Here is a 21,067-nt window from a genome sequence, read left to right as displayed (position 1 = left end):
TTAAGTGTTCTTACCACAACAGTTTTTTGGTTTTTGTTTTTTTTTAAAAAAAAGAAGTCAAAGTGCTCCAGAGGCACTGACCCAGGTCAACTTGCCCTCAATTCTAGCTTCCACCCCTGCTGTAGGGGCACCACCTGTGCCCCTTGTTTTCTTTTCTGGGCTCGCTGCAGCCCTTCCCCCAAGTGTGACAGAGCCCTCGGCACAGTGTCCAGGTTGGAAGGAGGGGCCCACGGATGGCTGTCAGGCTTGGCAGCCAGACAGCCTGGGAAATGGGACCCTGCTTGGGAAATGGGACCCTGGGCCGGCTCATGCTCTGGACTCTTTCCAGAAAAAGTCTGCAGATCTGTCTTGTCCTAGTGACTATCATCTCTGTCAGCTGTTCCAGGAAAAGGTCTTTTTTTTTTTTCCTTTTTCTAACTGAGGCTGATCAAATACTTGCAGCAGGCCTGGGACATCTCCCAGACCTCACTGTCACAAGTGCTACAGAGAACAGGCTGCACAGCCTCGACCACACAGACACCACTGAAATATTTACGAGACTCCTGGCTCATGAAACAGAGCTTTCCATTCAGGAGAAAGGGAAGGGACAGGGCACATGTGAAGACCTACGGCATGTCACACCACTCAGGGAGTTTTACTTTTGGCTCAGTGGAGGAGCTGCCACCAACCCCATCTAACTGGTTAGAAAACCAGTATCTGAGGCAGGACCCCATGTGGCTGAGAGCTGGTCTCTGGGGTCTGGCTGCTGACTGCCAGCTGTGGGAGACCTTGGGCAAGTCACTTCCCCTCTCCAAGTCTCAGTTTCCTCATCTGTAAAATGGAGATAAGAGGAGCTACTTCTGTTGTCAAGGACTAAATGAAACAATCCATGTAGCACACTTAGCTCAGTGCCTAGCATTTACGTGCTCAATAAGAGTTAGCTATTATTATTATTATTCCCGCAGTCACATCACCCTGTTCTCCACTGTTCCTAGGTCTCTTTTCCCCACCATTCCTCTCATGGCCCAGAACCATCTTTCCATGTTATTCCTGTGGGGGATAATTTGCCTCCTGCTAGCAACCTCCTGGAGGCTGAATGCTTACCAAAAGAAATGAATTTCTAATGGTGGAATCTTAAGCCTAGTGTCCTCTTGGCCAAGGGCAGGCTGGGACGGGGGTCCGTCAAACCCCACCTCTAGGGCAGTTGTCTCTGTGCCTGTGAATGAATACAGCTGTCTTCCCTAGATCAGCCTCCAACCTCACCCTAGGCTAGGCCATCTTGGGATTAGCACAAAATTGGTGCCTCACATCTTCCTTTCTCCATGCCTTTGTGTGCCATTCTCCTCTGCTGAAGGGCCTCCCTTCCTATTTCTGCCACCACGGTCTCTGTCTATTAAATTTTACTTTTTTGTTCCAGATGCAGTTGAAAAGCCACCTCTTCCAATCCCTTCTGATCTCCCAACCAAATATAACCACACCTCTTTCTGAACCTCCCCAAACCATAGTGTTGATAACAATCAGTCATGCATGGCTTTGTCTGAAGGATATTGGGGGACAAACAGCAGTCTCCGCTATACCTGACATTCTAGAACTTTCTTTGTGGTATGCAATATAAGCTGGTGTTGGTTACAGGCTTCTGAACAATGATGGAGACGTTGCCCATTGTTACATAGTAGGTGTGTTAGACTATGAGTTCCTCGAGGGCATGGATGGGTGTTCTGCACCTATGTCTCCCTGACACCCAGCATGGAGCTGGCTCACAGTAAGTTCTCGGTAAATCGTCCTGAATGCATGTTCACAACAGCAGCTCCTGTGTGTCATGCCTACTGTGTCAGGCACTGTGCTAATTAAGGCTTTTCCATATGGCGGCTCATCGAGTCCTCACAATCGCCCTATGAGATAAGCACTAATATTCCCCACTAAGAAGTAAACCCCGCAGGGCTGAGAATTGCATCTTTTGTGTTCGTTGCTATATATACATGAGTGCTTGAGATGTAGTAGGCCCTCAGTAAATATTGGTTGGATGAGTGAATTAATTAATGGATGTCCATTACTAAGCTCCGAGAGGTTTAATGACTTGCCTAAGGTCACTCATGTGATAAGTGGCAAGGTCAGAATTTGTGCCCAGATGGACCTGGATCCAAAACCTGTATTCTTCACCACTGAACTCTAGCAGGTGGAAGAGACGGGGTGGGTGCTGAAAGGATCGAGATAACACAGTCCTACCTTTAAGGAGCTTTCCATCTGGTGGAGAAGCAGAAATGCACACGCGCAGCACACGGAACACAACAAGTGATTGTACAACCTGTGACCATCCCAGGAATCAGGGAGGGCGGGCGCCCACACCAAGACTCAGGGGAAGGAATGACTTCTCAAGGCACTCAACACTGCCGAGAGCAGCAAGAATGCGGTTTCACTCCATAAGCCACCCTTGCAGCTGGGAAGAAGGGTGATTCAGGGTGTTGGTGCTTGCCAAAGATTTCATGTCCCTGAGCTTCGGAGACCGTATCTGGGGAGGCAGTGTGTCCCGGGGTGAGGGGAGGGGAAGGCAGGAATGGACACCCCAGCACAGAGGGGTTGTGCAACCAGGTTACGACTGGCCAGGACAGGATGTCGGGCTCTTTGCTGTAGGGCTGGGGAGGGGATGGGAAGGGGGAGGGGAGGTAGAAAGGGCCTGTAAGGATAGCAATGAGAGGGGTAGGGGGCCAGGGACCTGCAGGGCAGTGACAGGCTTCGAAATCTGTGGGAGGCAACCACGGCTGAGGCCCAGGTATACACAGGGGGTGCACTGATATGCCAGAGCTGGCCCGGACCACCACCTCTTGCAGCCCAGCCTGAAATCTGCGAGCCACCGGGCTCTAGACCCTGCCTCTGCGGTTCTCTCTTCACCCTCGGGCGCAGGCGCTGCTGCAAGCTGGGTGTGCAGGCTTGAGTGTAAGGGGGACACGGGGGAGGATCTGGGGAGAGGTGACTGGCTAGCTCTGATTCTGCCCACCTAGGAAGCCTGGGAACGCCCAACTCCTCCCCTTCACGCAGTCTAAGTGCTGCCACTGAATCACTCTTGGGCTGATGGTCCCCTGCTGGGGTACGTACATTGCTCTTACCTTGGCTTGGCCCCCAACATGTCATGTAACTTTGGGTTAGTCACTCACCCTCTTTAGCCTTTTGCTTCTACGGCTGTAAAATGAGAAGCGATGCCTCTGTCCACACCATCGGCTTCCTCCCCTGGCACCTGCCCCAAACGGAGCTAGCTGGCAATCACAGCAGAACAAAGATCGGGATGGGCCGCCACAGTGTGAGCTGGAGCCCACATGCTCCCCTGCCCGAGGAGCAGCCCTGAAGACACTCAGGCATGGTCTCCGAATCTCTCCACTCCCACCTCAGCTTGGTGGTTGAAGACGGTGATGGGGATTCTGGAGGCAGGAAAGAACTTCCTTCCATCTCCCCCATCCCCCAGGTGCTGCTCCAGGCCGGCTCGACCCCCCTTCCCTCCTTGGCCTCGCTCTCCAGGGATGTCCTCACATACTCTGTGATTCAGCCACTGCCCACATTCTAATAATGGCCCGTGGCCTCTCAGTCCCCGGCACCCACATTGCTTGACTCCGTGAGGCCCCAGGGCTGGGCTCCTGGGCAGAAGGGGCAGTGGTGTTCCCCTAGAATCCAGTGCATGCTGCCCCTGAGCTGTGTAAGGCCCTGCCTGGACCTCTGGCCGACTGCCTACGGGACTTCTCCACCTGGATGTCACACGGGCACCACAAACTCAACCTGACCCCATCTGAGCACATCAGCACCTTCCTCCCTTCTCATAACGGCACCATTCGCCTAGAGACTCAGCCCCCAAGCCCCCATCTCTTCTGGTGTCCCTTCACCCCTTATCTATGTCCAGCCTCTTCTCTAGTCCTGTCAATCCTGCCCCAAGCCGATTGCCTCTCTCCATCTTTTCTGCCCCTGGATTGTTTGTCTCACTTTAAAATCACCAAACACATATGGAGCACTTGTTATATGCCTAGCCCTGTTCTGAGTGCTTTACCAATACTAACGCATAACTTTCATTTCACAGAAGAGGAAACTGAGGCACAGAGAAGTGAAGCATTTTACCCAGCGGCTGGACTTGAGCCCAGGCAGCCTGCTCTCAAGTCTGGGCTCTGAGCACCCCTCACGGGACCTCTCCCGAAGTCTCCTTGCTTGTCGCTGCACCTCCAGTCTCTTCCTCATTCAGTCCCTCCCACGTGTTGCTCACAGATGCATCCTTCTGCCCTTCTCGATTAAGAAAATGCTTTAGGGCTTCCCTGGTGGCGCAGGGGTTGAGAGTCCGCCTGCCGATGCAGGGGACACGGGTTCGTGCCCCGGTCCGGGAAGTTCCCACATGCCGTGGAGCGGCTGGGCCCGTGAGCCATGGCCGCTGAGCCTGCGCGTCCGGAGCCTGTGCTCCGCAATGGGAGAGGCCACAACAGTGAGACGCCCGCGTACCACAAAAAAAAAAAGAAAAAAAAAAAAAAAAGAAAATGCTTTAATGACAAAGCTGACTCCAGCAGTGTGGTCTTTCTGGAGCATGCCCTGCTCAAAAAACCTTGGAACCGGCCCCTTCTCCCCCAGCCCCTTTCCCTACTTCATGCTAACAGAATAAAGCCCATTCCTGGGCTAAGGATTCAAGGATGTGACCCCAACAAGCTCCCAACGCCCCTGGGGAGTCCCTCACTGTTCCTGGCTCCCCTCAGGCACCCTGTCTTCTAACCTCCCTGACGGCACCGGTTCCGACCCCGGCACTGCACGGGGGTGAGTTCTGAATGTGTGATGGATCGTTCTTCCCTGAGGAAAGTCTGCAGGTCTGATTCCTCTTTGAACCACCAGAGCATCTACCACAGTGTGTCGCACAGAGATAGGCACGACACACGTGACGAATGAATAACAGTGGAGCCAAGCTGCTTTGTGACGGTGGAAATTAATTATTTCATTAAACAACATTTGTGGAACCCCTAAGGCTAATAGCTCACTTACGCTGAGAGCTTATTATGTGCTGGTCACGGTGTGAAGCCCTTCACATATATTACCATTTAAACCTCTCTGCAGCCTTGTGAAGTCAGTATTATCACTATCCCCCATTTTATAAATGAGGAAACTGAGGCTCTGAGAGGGGAACTAACTTGTCCAGAGTCATACAGCCTTCAAGTAGAGAAGCTGGAATCAGAACTGAGGCTACCTGACTCTTAAGTCCGTGCTCTTGATCACCAGACCTCACTGCCTCCAGAGGCCAGCAAAGTGATAGACAGACATTCCAACATCTGGGTGCTGTCTCAAGACCACATAACGGGACATATAAGTGATGTCAAGGTCATAGAGTCCAACATCTGAGAAACATCATAGCACTGACAATGTCAAAATGTCTGAGGAATATAAGGATTGTATATGATGTTGCCCTTTGCTCAGCCAAACATTTACCAAGCACCCACTACATCCACGCCAGGCACCATTTTAACCCAAGGGTGTAGTGCAAAAATGCATCCTCTCATATAGTCAGTGGGGCGAGAGAGAGAGAGAGAGAGACCAAAAAACTAAACAAAAATTATATGTCAGATATATACACTACCAAATGTAAAATAGATAGCTAGTGGGAAGCAGCTGCATAGCACAGGGAGATCAGCTCGGTGCTTTGTGACCACCTAGACGGGTGGGATAGGGAGGGTGGGAGGGAGACGCAAGAGGGAGGAGATATGGGGATATATGTATACGTATAGGTGATTCAGTCTGTTATAAAGCAGAAACTAAAACACCATTGTAAAGCAATTATACTCCAATAAAGATGTTAAAAAAAATTATATGTCAGAGGTGACAATTGCCATGGAAAAAAATAAAGCTGAGTCAGGAAAAAGGGACTGTCCAGTGAGCTGGGTGGGGCTACATTGGTGGCACTGCTACTTGTATAGGATCAGGAAGGCCCCCCCCCGCCCCCAATAAGGTGAAGTCTGAGCAGAGCAGTGAGGTAAGTGGGGGAGTGAGCCATGCAGCGACGTGTAGATATCTCAGGCAGAGGACCGGCAAGTGCAAAGACCTTGAGCTATGCTTGGCCCATTCTAGGAACAGCCAAGAAGCCCGCGTGGCTGGAGCAGAGGGACTGGGGAGAGGAGTAAGCGAGAGTCACAAACACAGGAAAACGCCAAGGCCTACATAAATTCAGGCTCTGTGTAACACTGCACGTCTGGGTAACAGTAATAGGATTCATTCATTCCACACGCCTGGCACTGTCCTCAGTCCTGCCAACACAAAAACTGCTACAGACAGGATCTCTTAGAGTCTAACGGGGAAACAGACAAACGCCACAGTGCCACGTGACAGGTGCTATGTCAGGGCACTATGAAAGTACAGAAGAGCACATCTAACCCACACTAGGGACCAAGGAGGCTTCCTGGAGGAGACGGCACTTGAGCTGCCAAGCAGGAGAAGGAAAACGCTCCAGAACACAGACGCAGAGAGGGAGGGGAAGGCCAGAACCCGGAATGCTGGGCAGAGCTTCAGCAGCAGTGCCAGGGCCAGGGAGCAGCTTGTGGGAGGAAGGGGTCAAAGAGAAGGGCTTGGGGAGGAAAGTGATGGGGTGGGGAAGGGCTTGAGTGTGTGGGGACTGACAGAGCACCTGCACAGGGAGGCCCAAGTTTAAGCAAGTGTGTTGGAAGTTGGTGGTTATGGAGTGGGAGATACCAGGTGAGTAGAGGTGATAAAAAGACTTCAGCAATTTACCTGCTGGTCCAGAACCCTGCTCTCTCACCGGCAATTAGGTGGGTCCACCTGGGAGATGACAGGGAAGCAGAAGGTAGGGGGCCACCCCCACCTGCACCAGATCTTGGTTTCTCATCCCATCCTACAAGGTTCAGATCCTTCTTTTAGGTAGATCTCTGTGTCCTCACCCTGGGGCAGCTCCAGGAGATTCCTCAAATAATAATAACTCAGATACTCACAACCCTTTGTGGTCTTCAGTGTGCTTCCACCATCATAACCCCTGTGTCTCACAGTAAATCTAGGATGGACAGAGCTCCGCTGTTATCCTCCTTTCCATAGGAGAAGCTGCAGCTCAGAGAGGTTAAGGCTTTGTCAAAGTCACACGGCCAGTGGGTGACTAAGTTGGGACTCGAGCCCAGCTCTTGAAATGGCAAATCCCACGGCAACACTGCAGCAACTGCAGAAAACAAGGCCCGGTGATGGCCGAGTCCCAAGGATAAGACTGGGAAAGGGGGTGGGACAGGCTCTGGAATGGGGAGGATGACAGATACAGGGGCGGTGGAGGCTGAGAATGGAGGCAAAAAGGGAGCAGTGTAGGGGGTTGGAGAGGTTTTGAGACAGACCTAGAGGCCTCTCCAGAAAGATCTGGTAAAATGTGCCAGCAGGGTTGAAAAAAATACAAGCTGCATCCTCCCAGCCCCATGTCTCTGTGACAAGGTAGGGAGGGGTCTCTTGCTCCCATTTCACAGGTGAGAAAAGGGAGGCAAGGAGAGGTGCCCACATGGCTTGCCCAAAGGCCCACAGGAACTCAGGGCCCAGGGGGCCTTTTAGAAGCCGGTAGGGTAGACAAGACATCGGAGACTTTTCCCCTTCCAGCGTGAATGACGAAATAGAGATGATGAGAGGGGAGGTGGTGATGGAGAAAGCAGGGCCGCATCCAAAGAGGGAGAGGAAACAGGCAGAGGTACAACGGAGCCTGTCAGCGGCAAAGATGGTGGAGAGATACGGCCCTGACACCCAGCTCCAGTTACAGGCAGGCAGCATCAGCTGGTCGGGTGTCACGGACTCCCGGCCCCTCCTCCCGCCCGCTTGGACCCGTCCACTTGGGCAGTTCCGCAGCGCAGAGCTGCCTGGTCCCTGAGCGGTGAGGATACCAGGAAGGAGGGGGCGGGAGGAAAGGGCTGTGCGCCGCCTCCTCCACTTCCGCTTGCAAATCCGCAGAGGTCTCCGCCGCAGCCTACAGGCCCGCCCTGGCCCCCTCCTCCCCCCATCGCCCGCCCCCCTCCCCGCGTCTGGATGGTACGCTCCGGTCCTTCTGGCCCGGCTGCAGTGGATGTTGCTAGAACCCACGCGGAGGAAGGAAGAGACGCAGGCAGGCTGCGGTGACCCAAGCGGCCGCCCGTGCCTCAGGGACCCCTTCCCGGAGAGACGGCACCATGACACAGGGAAAGGTATCGGCATCTCCCCCACCTGCATCATCCTCCATCCTCTGGTTCCCTCATCTCCCTGTCATCCTAAGCAAACTCTCAGGACCACTGTAAGCATCCTCCCTTGGCTCTTATGCGAAGGTCCTCCGTGGTCCTTGCCGAAGTCAGAGGCCCACAAGGCCTGTTTCAAGGAATGGGTTGTGGCCTCTTCCTGCCCACCAGGCTCACCTCTCCTCCCATCTACATTCCATCAATTGCTTTGGCATCACAGGAGCCTTCACAGACGCCATGTCCCCTTGAGTCAGCTTAGGCGTCTGGTGTGTGTGTGTGTGTGTGTGCACGCATCCCCAGGGTGAGCCCTGAGGGGCAGTCCCTATAGGGCACCCCCACTGTGTCCAATCCCAACCCCAACCATATATTCATCTTTGACACCCTCCACAGAACCCCCCACCACCACCACCAAACTCCCTGTCATTATTCCATATCTGGATACAGCCCCTGTGGTTGGGGGGTTCCTATGGCAACCCTGCTTCAGGATGTTCTAATTTTTGTTTTCGCTTTGGCCAGACATAGGACTGAATGGGATCGGATAAAACATCTTCTCTTTTTATTCCTGTTTTAGGCCTGAAGTGTAGGGGAGGGGCTGGGGCAGAGACTTGGCTGGCCTAGTAGGGTTATGTAACACCAATAGCCTGTGGAATTACACAACCACCAGGGCCTGGGGCAAAGAAGGAGGGTCCTCTGACCCTCTGCTTGGGGGTGCTAAGGTTTGGGCAGAGAAAACAGAAGAAGGGCCTCCCTTCCACTCCCCTTCTTTTCTCAGAGATGAGCCTCAGAGCCAATGGCATCTTTCCTGGGCTCTCAGACCCTCCTTTCACTGTTTTTTAAGCTCATCAGGCCTCAAAATGATGTCATTGGGTGATACCACCTCGTGCCATTTGGACAGACTTCACTTGGTAATGCTGGACGTTGGGGGTCCAGGGCCTAGGGTCAGCAGGGTGGCTGTTGGTGAGGAGGACGAATCTGGACCGGGCTGAGGTCAGAGGTGATAATCCTTTTCCCAGGCACAAGCCCTGGGTCTGGGCTCAGAGAACCTTGGTTCCGGTGGGCTGAAATGGATTCTCCTGGGCATGACCCTTCTGATCTGGGTGATGAAGGGGGCTGGGGAATGGGAGGGATGAGCCCGGCCCCTGCTCCCACAGGCCTGGGTTTTGAGGCCCTTCCCTAAGGACGCAGGGGTGGGGTTCACCATGGTGAAAATGAAGAGCTCCCCGCTCTGCGGATTCTCTCCCTCCATTTCCCACCTCCACCTCCGCCAGTCACTTTGCTGACGCTGCTTCCTGTCCTGAGGTGAATGTATGGCCCCTGCCTCCTCGGCCCCTCACCCCCAGCTTGCTCCCAGGCTTTCTGATGATGGAAAAGACCCCTCCAGTTCAGTCATCCTCAGGGCTGGATGGAAGAAGAAACGTTCCGGTGCTTGTTCATCTCTGGGCTGCCTCAGCTAGATGCTGCTCGCAGAGAAGGAACTTTGCAGCCTTCCTCAGTGGCCCTGCAGGTTTAACTCATTCTTTTTGGAACCAGACCTAAATCCCGTTTGTTTTTTGAGGTTCAGTCCTTTTGGTGACGTTTCAGTTTTCATACCATCCCCGCATCCCCAATCTTCCCTTCCCTGGCGGCATCATTCGGGCCCTCCCGGCCCCTATTTTCTCACCAAAGCTAAACTTGCACATTGTGGAACCGGGGCCATATCTGAGTGTAAATAGACTTGAATTTTCAACCCGCCATGGGATATTTCCCACTGGGCCTCAGTTTCCTCATCTGTAAGATGAAGGAAGGGGCTGAATGAGGAGGTGCTTTCCCCTTCCATCAGTGACAGTCAGATTCTGTTCTGGTTTGAGGGAGAGGCTGAGGTTCCAACAGCATGAGGCCAAAATGGACTCTTAGCCAGGGGCCTCTTGCCCCTCCGCTCCCCTGCAGCCCCCATTCCTCTTCCTCTTTTTTTTTTTTTTCTTTGTCTGCACTGCAGCCCCCATTCCTCTTCCTCTTTTTTTTTTTTCTTTGTCTGCACTGCCCACAGCATGCGGGATCTTAGTTCCCTGACCAGGGATTGAACCCGTGCCCCCTGCTGTAGAAGCATGGAGTCTTCACCACTGGACTGCCAGGGAAGTCCCCCTCTTCCTCTTTTTTTCCCTCTCCTCTCCCCTTTCTGTTTCCCTGCTCTCCCATCCCCACCCTCCTTGGTCATCTCCAGCCCAGCAGAAGGAGGCCAGCCCCAGTGGACGGTACCTGGGCTCTGCAGCCCAGTGGGCCATGTGTGGCTCTGAGTCATTCTTCCTCTCTGATCCTCAGTTCCTTCATTTAAAAACAGGGATCAAAATACAACGAGCAAGGTAGCAGGGAGATTCAATGAGAGGACCTTTCATTCAGTAATACTTTTAAGGGCCTACTACTCTGTGCCAGGGGTCTTCCCTGGACCCCAGGGAAATGGTGGAACCATATAGCGCCAGTCCCTGCCCCGGGGGACGGTGACCACCAATGGTGGGCTCTCCTAAGAATTTTCTCCTTCCTCAGTTCTTATCCCAGCTCCAGTGTGTGCCCCTGGCCAGCCCTGACCCCCCTGGAGCTCAGTTCTCCCATCTGTAAAATAGGGAGATTCTTTTTTTTCCAGATTTATTGGGGTATAATTGACAAATAGAAATTGTATATATCTAAGGTGTGTGATATTTTGATATACATATAACTTGCGGAATGGTTACCACAATCAACCTAGTTAACACATCCATCACTTCACATAGTTACCTTCTGTGTGTGTGTGGCAAGAACACTTATGATCTACCCTCTCAGCAAATTTCAAGTACACAATACAGTATTGTTAACTATAGTCACCAGGCTGCAATTAGATCTCCAGAACTTTTTCATCGTGCATAACTGAAACTTTGTGCCCTTTGACCAGTATCTCCCCATTCCCCCCACCCCCCAGACCCTGGCAACCACCATTCTACTCTGTACTTCTACGATTTCGACAATTTTAGATTCCACATATAAGTGAGATCCTGCAGTTTTTGTCTTTCTGTGTCTGGCTTATTTCACTTAGCATGATGTCCTCCAGGTTCACCCATGTTGTTGCAAATGACAGGAATTCCTCCTTTTTTAAGGCTGAATAATATTCCACCGTATATATACCCCACGTAAAATAGGGAGGTTCTTGTCTGCACCACTGCTGTTCCTAGTGCAGGTGAGAAAGTACCCATGGAAGTTCCAGAAATTGAGGGGCTGGGGAAGAGGACTTAGAAGGTGCCCTCTCCCTGGTGACTGTCTCTCTCTGCCTCTACTCCACAGCTCTCTGTGGCTAACAAGGCCCCCGGGACAGAGGGGCAGCAGCAGGCGAATGGTGAGAAGAAGGAGGCTCCAGCAGTGCCTTCGGCCCCGCCCTCCTATGAGGAGGCCACCTCTGGGGAGGGGCTGAAGGCAGGAGTCTTCCCGCCAGCCCCCTCGGCTGTGCCTCTCCACCCCAGCTGGGCCTATGTGGACCCTAGTAAGTCTCTCAGTTCCTGGAGGCTGGAGCATCAGGGGGAGTGGTGGGCCCAGATGGAAAACCTGCATAGGAAGAAGTTGCCCAGAAATAGACGCACTGTATGGTTGTTGTATGAGGCTCTGATGTCAAAGGTTTGGGATTTGGAGGACTGTTCTGAGGGTAGGTCAAGGAGACCTCCATGAAGAAGGACTGATACAGTTTCTGCAGTCATAATTCCCTTGGATGGGGAAGAGGGGCTTTTTCAAGTCACCAAGCTAGGGCAAAAAGAGGGGACAGATGGGGGAGAAAAACCAGGGGCTGTCCTAGAAGAAAGGGTTGCAGAGAGGGAGTGAGGGAGGTCAGAGTGGACACAGGAAGGAGCAGTACGAGGCTACAGCTAACTGTGGCCTCAGCTGGGGCTGCCTCCCTGTGAGTGTGGGTGCAGTTTGCTGACACGCTGGCTGATCTGAAACCAGTCCCCGTGGAGGCCCCAGGGTTGTTTAGGGCGGGGGCCTGAGGATCCACTTCACTCATCACTCTCCTTGTCTCTCTACCCTCCCCCAGGCCTTAACTGGGGGCAGGAGAGCAGGATGTGGGGAAGGTGTGTGGATGCCAGCCTTAGCATCCCTCAGGGCCAGGCACAATTCCTCGGCCGACCCACCCGGGCTGACGCCAGCTCCTTGCAGACTAAGAATCGGGCTGGTAGGGGGCCCTCTGTTCGGTGTGGCAGCCTGTGGGAGCTTTGCCTCAGGGCTGGGAACGTACAGCTCCCGCAAGCTGCAAGGAAGTCTTCCTCGGCCCCCTCGGCCCCCTCCCCCACCTTGTCACCCCACCCCCACCCCCAGCAGAATTCTAGAAGGGATCCTGGGGACAATGCCTCAGACCGTCTCTACTCAGGAGGAGCGGCCACCATGGTCCACACCTCCCACCACAGAGCCCTTCAGCCCAGACCCAAGCAGACCCACCCCACCGTCATCTACTGGAGGGCCTTTGAAGGTCTGGTGTTCATGGGAGCCCTTCCTCCTGCCGCTGACACCCACAGGACTGCTTTTTCTCTCCTTTTCTCCCCCTCTGTGGCCTGGCCATTTGGGCTTTGGTGGAGGACGTGGACAGAACATGAAGGAGTGAAGGATAAGAGGTTGAGGGTCTCCAAACCCCAGGTTGGCAGTGGGTCCACCTCCCTCCCCCTTCCTCATTTCCCATATCCTCGTTGCCAGGACTGGCTGCCTTAAGGAATGTTTTCCAACGAACTGTCAGGGCAGAGGAAGGCAGCTCATTTCAGTCAGCACGTGACAAACATTTACTAAGCGTGCACCAGGCACCGTGTCTGGCACTGAGCTAATTTCTGGGGATGCATTGATTTGCAAGCCCTTCCCTCACAGAGCTGACAGTGTAGACAAGTAAATGGATGATTACCACATGGTGAAAGGCAGTGATGGAGGCCTTGGCAGTTCAACTAACCCGCCTGACAGTCAGGGAAGACTTCCTGGAGGAAGGGGTATCCATGAGGGGAGTCCTGAAGGATGGCATGTATTAGCTTGGTGAAGAGGTAGGAAAATGAGTGTCCAAGGCTGAAAGAAAGAATGTGCAGGGGCCCAGAGGCAAGAGAGCACATTGCTGAAAAAAATATAGTCAGGCTGGAGAAAAGTAGAAGGGAGTAGTGTGCAGTGGGGCTGGAGGACTCGTGGGAGGCTGAGGAGGCTTTGTTAAGGAACTTGAACTTGAGTAAAAGGCAGTGAGGAGCCATCAAAGAATTTAAAGCGGGACAGTGCTGAGGGCAGATTTGAAAGGCCAAGACAGGCTCTTGCTGTGGAGGGGAAGGTCATGGAGAACTGCAGGGATGGTGGAGAGCAGAGCGGACACATCTGAGGCCTTAGGAATGACCCAGACGAGGGATGGAAGAGAGAGGGTGGTGTCGTCAGCGTCAGGCACAGAGCTTTCACTTTTCTCCGTTTCATCCCCGTGAGGTGGGTATCACTAACCCATATCCCGGAAGAGACAAAGAAGGCTGGTGACTTGCTTAAGGCTGCACAGCTAGTCAGTCCTGGGGAGGGATCCACGTGTTTGCTTACAGAGCCCATGCTCTTCCAAAAGCCTGAGTTCTGGGACCAGGCCCCCAAGCTTTACCCACACCCACATGCCACTTCTTGCCCTTGTCCTGGCTCTGTTTCCCCTCCAGCCTCCCCCAGCTCTGGTTCCCAGCTGGAGCACCAGCAGGTCCACCCCACCTACGAGTCCCCAGTTCCCACCCCCGGGACCTCAGAGCAAGCCGGGGTAGGACCTTTGACTCTGGGATGTGTGAGGTAGCCCCGGGGGAGTGGCTGTCCTTCTCTGATTCTCAGCCACAAGGGAGCCAGAATGTCCAGGAAGGGGGATGGGGGGGGCACAAGAGGGAAGGGCCACATTTGTATGGCAGAGCTTGGGCCCCAGGGAGCTCCCGCTTGGGGTGGGAAGGGGAGATGACAGTTCCTTCTCACACTCAGAACAGGAAAGGTGAGGGGCAACCTGGGAGAGATCTGGGATCTCTGTGGGATGGGATGGGGTGGGGCAGGAGGAGGTTTGAGAATGGGGCTGGAGAGAAGGGCGTTGCCTGGTCCAGAAAGCCAGTCTGACAAAAGGTAGCTCTGAGCCGTTGGGGGTGGTGTTTACGTGTGTGGGAGCGCTCACGGCCCTCCCCCTGCCCATCCAGGCAGCAGCTCTAGCTATGAGAGTGGTTTCCCCACTGGAGACCATGAGCTCTTCACCGCCTTCAGTTGGGACGACCAGAACGTTCGCAGAGTCTTCATCAGAAAGGTAACTGTCTCCCCCAACTCTCCCAGACTGGGAAGCTGGGTGGGGGGAGCCTCTCGAGAAGCCGCTGGCCCAGCCTCCTGCCCAGAGGCCATCCCTCTCCCCATCCTTGTGATGCCAACTGACGGCACCTACTGGGAAGTTGGGGTGCCCACTGCCCCCTGCTGCGGCTGAACACGTGGTCTCTTCTCTCCAGATGCCATGGGTGTGGGCTCTGGAGTGTCTTTGCTGTCCTTTCGCCTTGTCCTGGATTCATTCCGATGCCCCCTAAGAAGGAGGGTGGAAGGCCCAGGATGCGGGTCTGGAGGGTAGATGGAGTCGCCGGGAAGTTGGGGTCTCCCTAAGCCTTGCTGGGGGCCTGAGCCTCTCTGGCCCCCAACAGGGCCCCCCAAGCTGAGCGGAACCCCCTCCCACCCCCAGGTCTATACCATTCTGCTGATCCAGCTGCTGGTGACCTTGGGTGTCGTGGCTCTCTTTACCTTCTGGTGAGTTGGCTGTGTGGAGCCGCACGTTCCACAGGTGGTGGCGCCAGGTCTCGGCCTGGGGAGGAGGGTCCAGAGTCAGACTGTTCTTAGAACCGTCTGCCTGAAGATGCTGGTGCAGGGCAGCGGCCCACCTCATGCTGGGAAGAACCTTAGACCGTGCACAGGGAGGGGTCCTCCGTCCAGCAGGGGGTGGCCCCGTGCTTTCTGGGCCTGCAGGTGTCTGTGAAGCAGTCGTTCCTCTCAGATGCAGCAGCCCTACACCTGGGCGCATCCACGTCTCAGCCTGAGACTGGGAGACTGTGGCTGGAGCTCCCTCCCCCACCAGGGGTGTGGTCTCTCCTTTCTTCCTCTCGAGTCCTGTGAACTGGCGGGTGGGGCGGGGGGTGGGGGGGTGGCGGGGGCAGGTGCAGATGTTGAACTAGAAATGGAGACAGAGGGTAAATTCTGATTCTCTCTCCCTCCCTTCTCTGCAGTGACCCCGTTAAGGACTATGTCCAGGCCAACCCAGGCTGGTACTGGGCATCCTAGTAAGTATACCCAGGCCCCTTCCCAGAACACCCTCCACAGCCAAGGTGGGAAATCTCCGCTGACAGAATCCCAGCCCATGACCTCTCCCCATCCCATAGGAACTGCCTCATAAGAGCATGGCCAGAAGGGGCCTTCTGGGGTGTGTAGAGCTGAGGGGGAGGGGAGGAGATGGGCGTTGGTTCTGGTGCCTGCCCAAGGAGGGAAGGGTGGAACTGGGGTCATGGCTAGGGAGACCCAGACCTTGGCCTGGAGGAGAAGGGGGGCTGGGACACCTTGGCCCACACTAATGATAATGTTGCTACTCAATATTAACATAGTTGTAATTAATGCTTGTGAATTATTAATCATAAGAGATACCACTTATAAAGTGCCTAATAAGGGCTGAGCATTGTTCTACGTGCTTGATATGCAGTGTTGCATTCACTCCTCAGAAAACTAAGTCTCAGAGAGGTTGAGTAATTTGCCCAAGGTCACACAGGTAGGCCGTGGTAGAGCTGGGATTCAAACCCAAGATTCAGGTTGAGGCTTGTACTCTTAACCCCTCTACTTGGCAGACTCCCTTCCCCTCGAGCAGTTGGCTTCTGCTTATATACTCTACTCTTTAAGGAGCATGGCAGGTGACTTGAGAGGTTATTCTGACCCTCCTATGTGGGCAATTAAGGAGTCATTCTGGATACTTCCAGGCCAGACCACCCCGTTCAAAGCAGAACTACTGTCAGCAAAGTCTCCTTCAGCACCTACTGTGAGCCCAGGCCAGAACTGGAGCTGGTGGAGAGGAGGCCTCTGCAGGGGAAGGTGGTGGGCATACAAGGCAGCCTGTGAAAGAGCAGCATTCAGAGGAGGGGGAGCCCTCAGTCCATGTCAGCGGGTGCGCCTCAAAGAATGAGCCAAGGGGCCTGGGGACTGGGGTGACTTAAGTAAACGCTTGGGAGTGGGAGCACACGTGGTACATTGGGTAAATTAGGGACCAGGCTGGCGGAGCACCGCAAGCCTCCGTGAGGGGAATCGGGACATCCCAGAGAGAAGCGAGGCCTTCCGGGGTGGAGGCTCTGAATGTCCACCCAAGGAGCTTGCACACTACAGCTGTCCCAGGCCTGTTCCTGGATGGGGGTCTGGTGGGAACGTAGGCTCAGCCCAGAGCCTCCTGGACCACCCGAGCCCAGAACAGTCCCAGAGTGGGCCTCAAGTTAACAAAAGCCAGCCAAAGCCTGACAGGAAGGAGACATCCTGGCCTCTGGGGCTCCCCGGAGGAGTGGAGGAGGAGCTCAGCCAAGTTGGGGATCCCAGGGGAGGAGACATTCACACCCAGAGCCTTTCTTAGGGCACAGGACAGAGGGCCTGTCTGCAGACCAGGCAGGGAGGCGGGCATTTGGGGGGATGGGGGGCACTGTAGGCTAAAACTGATGAGGCCCCAGGAACTGCCACCCCGGCCAGCCCCCGTGGCGGGTTGGCATGGCTCCCGGCACATCAGCACCGCCTGGCAGCCTCTGCGCCCTGCCACCTCGGGAATGCGGTCCCCAGGCCCCTCGTCAGGCCTCCTGCGGGAGGGTCTTTGGGACTCTGTGCCCTAAGCAGATGGTGGCAGGGGGACAGTCCAAGAATAAGCAGGCTCTAGAATTGAGGGCAGAGTCCACCCCACTGAGAATGGTGTGAGAATTTGACCTCTGGTGAGAGGTCCTTCCTCCTCAGCATCTCCAGGCAGAAAACAGATGCTGTCCCAGACTCAGGGGTGGGTGGGTGTGGAGAGAAGTCGGAAGTGGGCATGGACCGTGTGCTTTCCATGGAGCGTCGCCAAGCCTTAAAGGTGCTTGGGAATTCACCACCAAGATGCTGCCCTGTTCTCTAGAAAGCCAGCCTGTTGCTCTGCCCCATCCTGCCCCCTCCCCACATCGCTATCCAGTCCTGAGTCTGCCTCTGGGTCTGAGACCTAGCAGGTCTGACACCTAGTGGGTCTCACGTCCTCCAAATACCAAGCCCTTAATAGCAGTAAGAATAAAACAGGTCTTTTTCTATGTATGTAGCACTGTGCCATGTGATTTGCAGATATTCTTCATTTGATCCTTAACAACAGCCCTACGAGGCAGATACAGTTATTATCCCCATTTTTTTTTTTTAAAGAAGACGTTGGGGGTAGGAGTTTATTAATTAATTTATTTTATTTTTGCTGTGTTGGGTCTTCGTTTCTGTGCGAGGGCTTTCTCTAGTTGTGGCAAGCGGGGGCCCCTCTTAATCCCGGTGTGTGGGCCTCTCACTATTGCGGCCTCTCTTGTTGCAGAGCACAGGCTCCAGACGCGCAGGCTCAGTAGTTGTGGCTCACGGGCCTAGTTGCTCCGCGGCCTGTGGGTTCCTCCCAGACCAGGACTCGAACCCGTGTCCCTTGCATTAGCAGGCAGATTCTCAACCACTGCGCCACCAGGGAAGCCCTATTATCCCCATTTTATACATGAGAAAATTGAGGCTCAGAGAGAAGATGTTGCTTCCTAAGCAGCAGAGCCAGGATTGAACCCTGTCTTTCTGATTGAGAAGCTCGTGCACTTCCCCTCCATGCTCTGCTGCCTCCCCACAGCCTGGGACTGGTCCTGGAGCATCATAAGTTGGGGGAGGACACTGGGTTTGGACCCTGGCCTCCACCTGAGCCTCGTGCCTTGGTCTTGACATTCTGTAAACAGACCACGGCTCTAGCTCAGGCCCTGAGGCCCAGGCTCTGACAAGCAAGTCTGTCTTTCACTTCTTCTGTGATTTATTCTTCGCTCCCTGGGATGGCAGCCTTCCAGCACCACCCCCTCCCCCGCCCACTCTTTCTCCAGGCCCCAATCATCTCCCTCAGTGGGCTCTCGCCTTATTGTCTGATTGCTCCCTCTGAGCCTTGGCAGCAGGAACTGCGGGCCTCCCCACCGTGCAGGGGAGGAGTGAGGGCTGTGGGGTGGAGGTGGGGGGACCGGACAGAGGAGGAAAAGTGTGAGACCAGACTTGGGGGAGGTGGGTCCGAGCCTCTCCAGGAAGCTGTCAGTTAGCCAGGTTCTAGTTATAATAATAACTCCCATCTTCAGGTCCCTACCCAGTGCCAGGCTCTGTGCTCAAGGCTGGACTGCATGCTCTCATTCAGTCCTCGCTACAGCCCAGTGAGTTGGTACCAGCATTCCCGTTTTACAAGGCAGGAGGCTGGAGCTCTGCAATTAAGTAGCCGTTCAAGGTCACACGATGGTGGTGGCAGAGCTGGGATGTGAAATGAGGGTCAGGCTCCCAAACTGCCCCATACGCTCCAGGTCGTCCGTCCCTCTGCCCTTCCTCCCGACCACTCGTCTTGAGGGTTGAGGAGCTCTGGACCAGAGAGAAAAGGAGGCTGGGCCCTGCCCTCAGGAAGCTTCCAGTCTGGCCAGGGAGACAGGCCCCACAACCAGGATACACATAGACAAGGGTATTATTATTATTATTGTTGTCGAAGTAACTGGTGACTCAAGGGAGACCGAAAGAGAGCAGATGCTGGGGTATTTCTTAAAAACTGGGGCAGGACGACCCCACTGTTCCTCACGGAACAGGATGGCCTGCAGCCCTGGCCCTGGCACTGAGAACCCCTCCATCACTGTGACAGCAGTGATGCCTCATTTGAGAACCCCTGAAGAATAGGAGAGGGTGAGGATGGAGGGCTCCTACTTACCAAACCCAATAGGCTCGTCTCAACCCCTACCTTCCCTGTGCTTTCACATTTCACCCAGAAGTACTTAAAGATTGCCTAAGCCGTGCCAGGCCCCGGGTTGGACAATAGGTTGTTCCAGGTGCTACATCTGGGTGGGGATCAGATGAGCAGACCCATGGGGTGTGGGGTGCAGGCTTTGGTTGAGTTATGCCCGTGGTGCACAGAGGAAGCCCCTCCAACCTCAGCCCCAGGCATCCTCGCCAGTCGGTCCTTTCCAGTAGGGGCAGAGAGTGGTGGGCACACTGTGAGGGTGCAGAGGGCCATGAGGGTAGATGGAGGGGCGGAGTGCGGTGCGGGGTGGGCTGCAGAGGTAGGCGGGGGGGCGGATCAGGCAGGGCATCACCAGGTCTTTGGAATTTTAAACAGGAGAGTCACATGATGGGATCTGCCTATAGCTTGGAGAGTGGAAGGCAGGACTGGAAGCAGAAGGACCCGATAGACAGAGATGACCCGACCTAAAAGGGTGGTCGTGGGGATGGAGAGAAGGGGACAGATTTGAGAACTGCCTGGGTAGAGGATCAGCAGGTCCAAGTGATTAGCTGGGCATGGCAGGGTGAGAGTCAAGGCTGACCGAGGTCGCTGGTTGGGTGACTCGGAGGCTGCATGACATCCTCTGCAACAGGGGATGCAGGAGAAGGAGCAAGGAAGAGGGCAGATTCGGCTCTAACCTGCTGCATAACAGCCGTGTTTGCCCAGTAGGCAGTTGGTTATTCAGGTCTGAGGTTGAGAAGGAAATTCTAGATCAGAAATATGGTGTGTGAGTCATGGGCATCTGCCTGATACAGGGAGTCCTAGGAATGAGTGAGCCCACCCAGGAGGATCATGAAGAGACAGTCTGATGGGAGAGACCCTGTGCTGAAGGAGATGGAGGAGGAGTGACCAGGGAGGTAGGAGGGGACCCAAGGCTGTGTCATTGTGGGATCAGGGAAACAACGAGAGAGATCAGATGTCAGCATGTCCAGGTCAGATAAGGATGGACAAGTGTCAGTTGGACTCAACAAAGTCATAGTGATGTGGCAAAGCCAGCTCTCATTAAGTGGGACAGGGGCTGGTTTGTTAAGTTGAGGAGTAATTGTGAGTTGGAGAAGGTGCCGTGAGTGGAGACAACTTTCTGAAGAAGCTTGGCTGTGAGGGTGGGTAAAGTGGCAGTAGCTGGAGCCGGGAAAGATGTTGGTTAAAGATGGAGAACAGCTGAGGAGGTTTGTGAGGGAGAAGATGTAGCCGTGGATGGCAGGGCAGTTGAGGGTGTGGGACCCAGAGGCTTGGGGGGATTCACCTGGGATGGGAGGAGGGACAGGAGGAAGGACACATAGATGCACGACGCGATGTTTGCAGGCGGCAGGCAGGGAGCCAGTGGAGCCCCCCACCTCATCTCGAATCTTTCTGGGACACATCAGGCCAGACCAGGCGGGAGAGTGAGGCAGCCTGGGAGGTTTGCAGATGAAGGAGGATGGTTGGCGTTGTTGCTGTAGGGGATGCGTGAGAGAACCGAGGAGGGAGATGGGGAAGGATGACAGGTGCCGTGTGTTGAGGGCACACTGAGAGCTGGAGACCATGCATTGGTGTAGGCACCAATCTAGGTAGACATGAGCATGCCCCAGCCTTGGGTCTTCAGCCCTCATGTCCCACCTCCTGGACTGGCCTCCACCTCCACTGCTCTCCAGAAAATCCTTAATCCTTGACCCCTGTCTCTGGGTTCCACCTGAGCTTCCTGCCAGTCTCCCAATGGATACGGCCACCTGATCCAGAAATTCATGCCACAGGTACTTCTTGCTGTGCCAGGTGCTGGCAGGACAGACAAGATCATTGTAGGTAGTGACAGGGCCAGGGAAAGGCCTAAAGGAGGCAGTATGGGGTAGTGGTTATAAGCTAGGACTCTGGAGGAGAAAGCCTGTGTTCTAACCCTGCCTCTGCCATGTGGTAGCTGTATGACCTT

General features: G+C 54.5%; 1 protein-coding gene across 1 annotated transcript in view; it reads left to right on the top strand.

Annotated features, from left to right (window-relative positions):
- The first annotated feature begins 7,981 nt into the window (after window positions 1–7,981).
- Window positions 7,982–21,067, top strand: part of FAIM2 (Fas apoptotic inhibitory molecule 2) — a 29,972-nt gene continuing 16,886 nt past the window's right edge. Inside the window, exons 1-5 of the mRNA XM_082666348.1 lie at window positions 7,982–8,141; window positions 11,457–11,652; window positions 14,321–14,424; window positions 14,842–14,906; window positions 15,380–15,433. Coding sequence (XP_082522474.1) covers window positions 8,127–8,141; window positions 11,457–11,652; window positions 14,321–14,424; window positions 14,842–14,906; window positions 15,380–15,433 — 434 coding nt within the window. The 5' untranslated portion in view covers window positions 7,982–8,126. The remainder of the gene's footprint in view (window positions 8,142–11,456; window positions 11,653–14,320; window positions 14,425–14,841; window positions 14,907–15,379; window positions 15,434–21,067) is intronic.

The sequence above is a fragment of the Grampus griseus genome, assembly GCF_964374135.1.
Source record: "Grampus griseus genome assembly, chromosome: 11".
Taxonomy (NCBI): Eukaryota; Metazoa; Chordata; class Mammalia; order Artiodactyla; family Delphinidae; genus Grampus; species Grampus griseus.
The sequence above is the reverse complement of the archived record's forward strand: the minus strand, read 5'-3'. Positions and strand labels throughout refer to the sequence as shown.